Source organism: Gavialis gangeticus, unplaced genomic scaffold, assembly GCF_001723915.1.
Source record: "Gavialis gangeticus isolate Ggan-Ray unplaced genomic scaffold, GavGan_comp1, whole genome shotgun sequence".
Classification (NCBI taxonomy): domain Eukaryota; kingdom Metazoa; phylum Chordata; order Crocodylia; family Gavialidae; genus Gavialis; species Gavialis gangeticus.
In genome coordinates this window covers 48,288,535-48,296,330 of record NW_017728992.1, presented here as the reverse complement: position 1 = coordinate 48,296,330, position 7,796 = coordinate 48,288,535, and the positions used below count along the sequence as shown (strand labels likewise).

The 7,796-nt window shown below is 43.2% G+C and overlaps 1 protein-coding gene across 1 annotated transcript in view; it reads left to right on the top strand.

The window, feature by feature from the left end:
* Positions 1-3,874: 3,874 nt before the first annotated feature.
* Positions 3,875-7,796, top strand: part of FAM217A (family with sequence similarity 217 member A) — a 23,866-nt gene continuing 19,944 nt past the window's right edge. The window contains exons 1-3 of the mRNA XM_019518627.1: positions 3,875-4,083; positions 6,084-6,214; positions 6,319-6,344. Of these exons, the coding sequence (XP_019374172.1) occupies positions 3,875-4,083; positions 6,084-6,214; positions 6,319-6,344 (366 nt within the window). The remainder of the gene's footprint in view (positions 4,084-6,083; positions 6,215-6,318; positions 6,345-7,796) is intronic.

Here is a 7,796-nt window from a genome sequence, read left to right as displayed (position 1 = left end):
ATCATCCTCTTCCTCATCATTGTTGTTTTCTCTGGGAACCCCACTCCTGAACACTGTCCCAATCTCTTCTCTTCCATGTGAGCTCTGCTGTTTCCTCCCGCTCATCTTCTACTGTCTTCCTGTAGTACCCCTGAAGCTTACTCGGTCCCATTTTGACACAGTCCTTGACTGAGAGATTTGTGTGTTTGTATACAAGCAGGTTCCTGGCCTTCTACGGGGCATTTCTGAAGCAGGAAGTGAACTGGTCAAAGCAAGCTGTCATGTTTCCTTCTGCTTGGTTAGGTGTCTGTACAGTGTCCACCTCTGGACAGGGTCCTGTCACCATCATGAGAAGTAAAATTACTTTCCTCCACATCTCTCTGGCATATGGGCAGTTCCAGAGGAGGTGGTTGATTGTTTTCTCTTTCCACTGACAGGTTTCTCTGTTACAGGTCGGGGAGCCTCTGCCCCTCTCTGTGTCTTAGTGCCTCCCCGTGAAGTAGTTGATGGGTCACTTGCCAGTTCAAGTCACTGGGGACTGTGTCCACTGGTGACAGTCTGTTTCTTGCTTTACCATCGCCTGCATTTCACAGTAGTTTTTCTGGGTCATTGGGGGGCCTTCTTTTTGTAGCTCATACCTGTTCCAGAACTGCTCTAGGACCTTGTAGAACTACATTGGTTCCCAGGTGTATGGGCACATGTTGGGTGGTGTGTACATTGCCTAGCATCGTAGCAGGTGACCTGCAAACTCTTTTTGGATTTTGCATACACACACACACACACGTAATTATATATTAATATATAAATATAATATATGATATTAATATGTAATAGTACATATCATAATGTAACACACATACACACATAGACAGACAGACAGACACCTAACCTCTACAAACTTGTCTTCTGACTGATATGGTTCACTCGACCATCCAGAACACACCTTTAGTTACCTTATTCTCATTCCAGTTACAATGACCACACTGTGCACCTGCGCTCACACATGTCCACGTGCCTGTCACCATCACCTTTAACTCTCATGATCATGCAAAGGACCACCTCATTGCTTCCTTCCTCCCACCCAATTCCCCCATCTGTTTCCCTAGTTCTTCCACTTGTTGTCATCATGGTTCTCTTAGGGGGTCCTGCCTCTGAGCAGCCTATACCAGTATTTTCTGCATCCTTTCTTCCTTGTCCTTTTCTTTCACTTTCATTTTCGCAAGTGACCTGTAAACTATACTTTTGCAAAAATATGTATTACTATATATAAAAATATATATATAATTAACTGTACCTCTAACAACTTGTCTTGTGACCGCTATGGTTCACTTGACATTCCCAAAGCACAATTTTATAGTTACATCATTCTCCATAGTGTACCTACACTCCTGTGTGCCCATGCACCCATCACTGTCTCCTTGAAACCATCCCAAATACGCAAAGGATTACCTCAGTCTCCTCCCTTCTTCCCTCCCAAATCCTTCTCCTGTTTGTTTAGCTCTTTCACTCATCATCGGATTTGTTGTCATCATCATTGTCATTATCCTCATTGCTGTCTTCAGAGGGTTTGCCTCTGAAAAGTGTATACTAGTTCCCTCTCTTTCATGTGCTGTCCACCATCTCTTTCTTATCCTCTTGTACCATCTTTTTGTAGTCCCAGTACATCTCACTCAGGCCCACTCTAATACAATCCTCAACTGGGAGGTTTGTGTGCTTGTTTGTGAGCAAGTTCCTGGTCTTTCACAGGGCATTTCTGAAGCAGGAGATGATTTGGATGAAGTGGGCTGTCAGGGCCCCGTGCTGTTTAGTCAAGTGCCTGTACAGCAGCACCTCTCTGATCAGGGTTTTAAAACCTGTTACCACCAGGAGGAGTATGTAAACTTTTTTCCACACCTCTCTGGCAAGTGGGCAGTTCTGGAAGAGGTGGTCTATTGTTTCTGTCTCCTACCAGCAGGATTGCCTGGGGCAGTTGGATGGGCCTCTCTGCCCTGTGCTGTTTTTCCGTGCCTTCACAAGGCGTTCCCAGTGGGTTACTTGCCAGTTCAAGTCTTGGTACTCCTACTGTAGATCTTGGTGGAAGATTCTCTCCATCACAGCCTGGGAACTATTACCAGGAAATAGATTCACAGGCGATATGACGTCTCTTGCCCTTACTACCTCTTGGATCTTCCGGTGATTCACCAGGGTTGTTGGGGCCTCATCATTGCAAACTATACATGATACTAGTCCAAAGTCAAAAGGCCCGTAGTATACTATATAGTTCAATGGGCTGGGCCCCGACAGGGCCAATAGCATTTCAAGCCATTGTGACCCCACAGTTCAGCAGTGTTTAATTATGCATCCAAATACCGTCAACAAAGGATCGGTGTACTAAGTAGCCCCCCACTCATGACTGGAACAAGGTGTTCGTGTTATGAGTCCCAGGATCCTCCAAAAATTTATATGCAGATGAGGTGCAGGGCAACTTGGTCTGGCTCTAACTCATGGAGGACAGGGCCACACTAATCATATGCATCGGGTTGAGAGAGGGGGTGACAGGGATTCTTGTTGAACTGTTTGAGACCATATTTGGTGATGTTTGCCAGACATTTGGGCTAAGTACAGACAGCCAAAAAGCCTGAGGCTGAATTGATTTGATCTTCACAGGTTAGTCTAAGCTGTATAGATTGAATCAATCAGCAAGTAAACAGACATTCACTTTGATTCTAGAAATGCAGCCACATGCCTGCAGTGGCTCAGCTCAGAAGCCAAGGGATGCTAGAGTATGCCTTCCTTTTCGATTGGAGCAGACAGCTTGTACTAAGGCTACCTGCCTTTGCAGGGGTGGTGTAAAGCATCCTGGGATGCCAGGGACTGTGAGTCAACTTGAATTTGGAAGGAATTTGGGGCAGAAGTTCAATAAACCAATTTAACCTAAATCAGTTAAGTTTGATTCTACATCCACCCAGGTTTATCTTAAACTGGTTTTGGCCATTTTGAAAATGGTTTATGTGCACTGAACCTCTGTTGTGTTACAGATTTGAACCGGTTTCCAATCACTTATACCGGTTTATGTGTAATTTCTCTCCCTAGCTTTAAGGCTGGTGAAGAAACAAGACTCTTTGGAAATGGGAAAGAAAGGAACAGCTGAGCTGTGGGAGTGAAGAGGAAGTCGAAATGTATTCAGTGTGGTGGCTCACCATGCCTTGAAAAAGAGTCAACACTGAGGTGGACTGAGCACAATGTGTAGTACCATATATCTTATTCAGATAGGTTATATTAAACTATTTTTGTGGTAGGTTCCTATCAGCATATTTAGTTTTTGTAATTATTCTTTAGCAAGGCTAAATTCATTCTAATTTCAATTAGGCGAAGCCCAATAGTTAAGTTCAAAAATTTAATTCAATCATCAAGTCTGTGGTTGTACCACTGAGCAAGTACTCTTTCTCCCAGACCTGTTGGTCTGGGGCTTCAGTTACTCCCCAGATCCAGGTAGGCATCCTGTGTGCAAGCCCCAGACTTGGAGGCATTGGGGTTCAGATGCATACTGTCTCACTTGATCTTAACTAAAAGGCCGAGAAGTGATCTGCCCTATGTGGGTCATGTGTTTTATAGTCATGCTCAATGTTACCTACATTTAATCAGATTCATAGTTGGATTCCATTCCTGAGTGCATGCTGCTTTTAGCAATTGTTCAAAGATAGGCAGTGCATCTAATAGGGTTTCCTTGTATGTGAGTGTAAGACAAGGGGCTTCTTTCCGCATGTTAACTGGAGGGGGGGAACTCATATTTGAGTAAATACAGTATATTCTATGTGTCAATAGCATTTTTTACTTCTTCCTACAAAGAACAAAATAGTGGTTTAACTTTTACACAGAACATTGGAAACACTCAGGACCTAGGGCTTGAGGTTGAATGGTAAAGGGGACACAAGAAACAACAGGAAAAGCCTTCAGGAAAGTGAAAGCAGAAGTAAGACTGCTGGAGGCGTGGATTGAAGTCACAACTTTTATTATTAACAAATCAGAAGTTCTTTCCCATGCTATGAATGCCAAGAACTATTCCGCTGTTATGGACTGTCCATACAGTAGCACAATTGAGACCTTATTTCTGCTTAGCATCTTGTATTGCAGAAATAGCGCAGCGGCTACAAACAGCCATTTATTTTTACCAGTGGAAATTTATAATAAATGTACTTCAGAGCCTGTACTGCAGCTGTCCCCACTTACTTGCTGCTGCTTTTCATGCCACCTTCCCCAAATTTGGTTGATCCCAGTGTTCATAAGGCATGGGGAGCAGCAGCAAAGGAGGTCTTCCAAGTGTCAGCCTGGAATTTCTCTCACAGAGGGGCATGTTCTCCCAGGAAAAATTGAATGAATGCTTATGCATTCCTAGCGTCTACCAGGATTCGTCTGGTAGAACCACACTGCCTGTACGTGGCCAGTATCTTCTTCTTCAGATTCAGATTACTTGGTTTGATTCCCAATGTACTTCACAATGATAACATGTATTCACCACTTGTAATATAACCATATTGCCTACAAGGTTTAAGTTCTATATGATTTTTTTCTAAATGTTAAAGAGCCCTTTAACTTGTTGTTGAGACAAACAAAAGATTGCTGTTTCCTTGGGAATATATAGACAGCCTTGGCTTGGTTCCTATATCGCTAGCCCCAAGGAATTCTGGATGTGCCTTTAAGAGAGTTTAATATGTAACTAAGTCATCATATGTGATGCTGAGTTGTAATGCACTTTTTTAACTGTTCATTTTTTAGCTGACGATCCCTAAAACGTGCTGGCTTCTGGGCACAAAGTGTTGATAACATCATGGTACTTGGTGGAGCAACTTGTCTGCAGCAGGTGGATTACAGCCAAACAGCATTTGTCTGCTCTTAGACAGGATTTTAAAAATCTTGAACTAAAACCTCATTTGTTTCCCACATCCTCCTGGGAAAATCTAAGCCTGCGAGAGGGAATTCTAAATGTGAAAAGTCAGAAGCTAACCTACAATCGTTTGTGTTTTGTCAGCTCTGCTCCCTTTATTACATGTTTGTAGGAGTCTACCTAATTTGCAGTTTTATGGTTTTTGTGGAAACTGTGAAAAACAGCTGTTTGCAGTTGCTAGGAAATATTGCACTGGCTGTGATGTCCCATGAAATCAACCTAAAAAAAAAAGTGCGTTATTCATATAATATGCTGTTTTAGAATGTCCCAGTGCTTACCTCAATACAAAGGCAATGTGACAATCACTTCAGCCATAGATCACATGATTGAGGGTGGGCACATCTACACGTTCATTAAAACGTTTTAAATAATGCGCATCAAATTTAGTACCTCAGGGCATTTTTACACATGCAACTGCTGCAGCACCAGGTGCTTTGACAAGCACCAGGCACTGCATTGCTTGCAGTTGTATAAATGACAAAATGTGCATCAGTGCTGAGAAAATGGCGGCAGTGCACTTTTGAACTAAAACACACAGAAGGTGCTTTAGTTCAAAAGCTTACCACCGCCATTTTCTGCGTGCTGAAGCATTTAACCACTGATACAACTACATGCAGCACAGCCCGGTGTGAGCCAGCTTGTGTGCAGATCAGACTCAATTAATTGAGTCTGCTCCAAAGTGGCGGATCTCCGGCATATCATGGGATAAAAAGGTATGTGTATAAATGCCCTCTGTTGTGAGGTACTAGAAAAAGGCCCATCTGCTTATTTTAATGTGCGTTTGCTAAATAGAATGGTTTTTTCTGTGTCGCTTTAAAGTGCATTAAAATAGGCTAAGGCACATTAAAGAACATGTGTAGATGTGCCCAGTCTGTTAGTGACATAGACTAAATGAAGGTGCCAGTCAGTAAAGTGAAAACGTTTCAGTGCCATCTTTTAAGTAGTTAAATGCAATGCCAGTGCCTCTCCACCAGTCAACAGTGAGGTGTGGGGCTGCTAGGAAATGCCCACAAAAATGGTTCTTCATGCCATAACCAAACTACACAAGTTGCTTTGCCTCACCCCAAATATTTATAATTTCCATTCCATTCAAGGGGGCTAATTTGCAATGAGCAAATAAGAAGGCTCATAGATTCACAATTTTAAATTGTTGTAATTGTAATTGCAGTGTGTTTTAAAGTGTCCATATTTTTGCACTTACTGTAACAAACTGTGTGTTGTTGCAGAACTTACAAACCTGTGACTCAGAACCTGATGTCCACCTTTGTGAAAATAAATACTGCCCCTCAGGGGATGTCACTGGCACAGGAGGTAAGAAAACCCAGGCATTTGTGCTTCTGCATGGAGAAAATTTCTAAAGGACTATTATAAACATATATCAACTGGTGGTTTTTTTTATTGTTGGTCTTTTACAGGTGCTCTGTCAAGCAAGTTGCACAAGGTAAGGGCAAAAGAAAGAAATCTTAATAATTTCAATCCAGTTTACCTGAATGTAATTTAATAAATATCAGAACTGACTGCTGGTTTTAGTCTTCTTCAAGCAAAAGTAGATACCAATGTTGAAAGGTCTACACCATAATTTTTCTTCTTAAAAACTATAAAGGAAGTGAAGTCTACCAACAAAAAGATTTTTTTAAATAGTTTCTATGTGCGAATTTGCCTGTGTGTATATTTATTTTTAACATTTATATTTTATATTTCATATTTATTTATTTTAATAGCCTTATTTTAATACTGTATTTAATATGTATGTATGTATTTATTTTTAATAGCTTTCTAACAACTTACTGATTCCAGAAGTTTTCTTTGTGGATTATAGTTGCCTCTTGGATTTGTCCTAGGTCAAACTAAAAAATGTGCCACTTGTTTTAAAAAGTGAAACTCCAGTTTAATTTACTTTAGGCCTCAGCAAATGGGAACAACCTTAGTTGGGAGTAATGTTTGTAGGCAAGTAAGAATAGACCCTATGTTGTATTAACCCTGTTTTCTGTAATAAAATGATGAAACCTGGTAATTGCACACATCGCAAAAAAATGCTACCACCATTAGCAACTGTGCTTTCTCTTTACACTATTAGAGCATTTCATATTGCATTACAGCCCGTACCAGCCTCTTAGCTCTACACCTGGTAGCAGTCCAGCCAAACCCTGAAAACTCTGCTGAACTTAAAGAGTATGAGGCTGACCCTGGTGCCACTTGTCTTGTAGCCATCCTGTACCTGAGGAGCATTTGGAACTTACCTGGCATGTAGGTCTCAAGCACAGGAAGTTCACTAGCAGCAACCACACAACTCCCTGTTTCTGACTTCTGACCCTTCTGCATCTCAATTCTTCTGTCTGCTGCATATAAGTAGAGCAGGGGTGGGCAAAATACAGCCCGCAGGCCGGAGGCCATTCTGTTCGGCCCGCGGGGCCCCTAAAAAATGTAGAAAATTAATATTGCTCTGTCCTTGGTTCCTGTCAAAAGTGACAGGAACCAAGGGCAGTAGGACCCAGGGGAAGTCCCAGTGGGCTCCAACAACAGTGGGGCCTGCCTGACCCCCAGCTGGAAGCCCCAGCCACAGTTTCTGGGCTGGGAGCATGTGGCTGCGGGAAGCTCAGGTAAGGCAGGGGGGAGACCCCAGGTGGGGAAGGAGCACAGGTGGGGGGAAGTGGCCCCTCCCCGCCCATGGCCGGTGCCCCACGCTGCAGCTGCTCGCAGCCCGCATGGGGCTGCCTGTGCCTGCTCTGGACAGCCCCATGAGGGCTGTGAGCACGTGCAACACGGAGAACTGGGCGTGGGGCATGGGAGGGGCCGCTTCCCCCTCTGTGCTCATCTTTTCCCTGGGCTCCTTCCCTGCGCGAAGAAAAGTGGCCCCTCCCCATCCCATGGCTGGCACCCTCCGCTGCAAGTG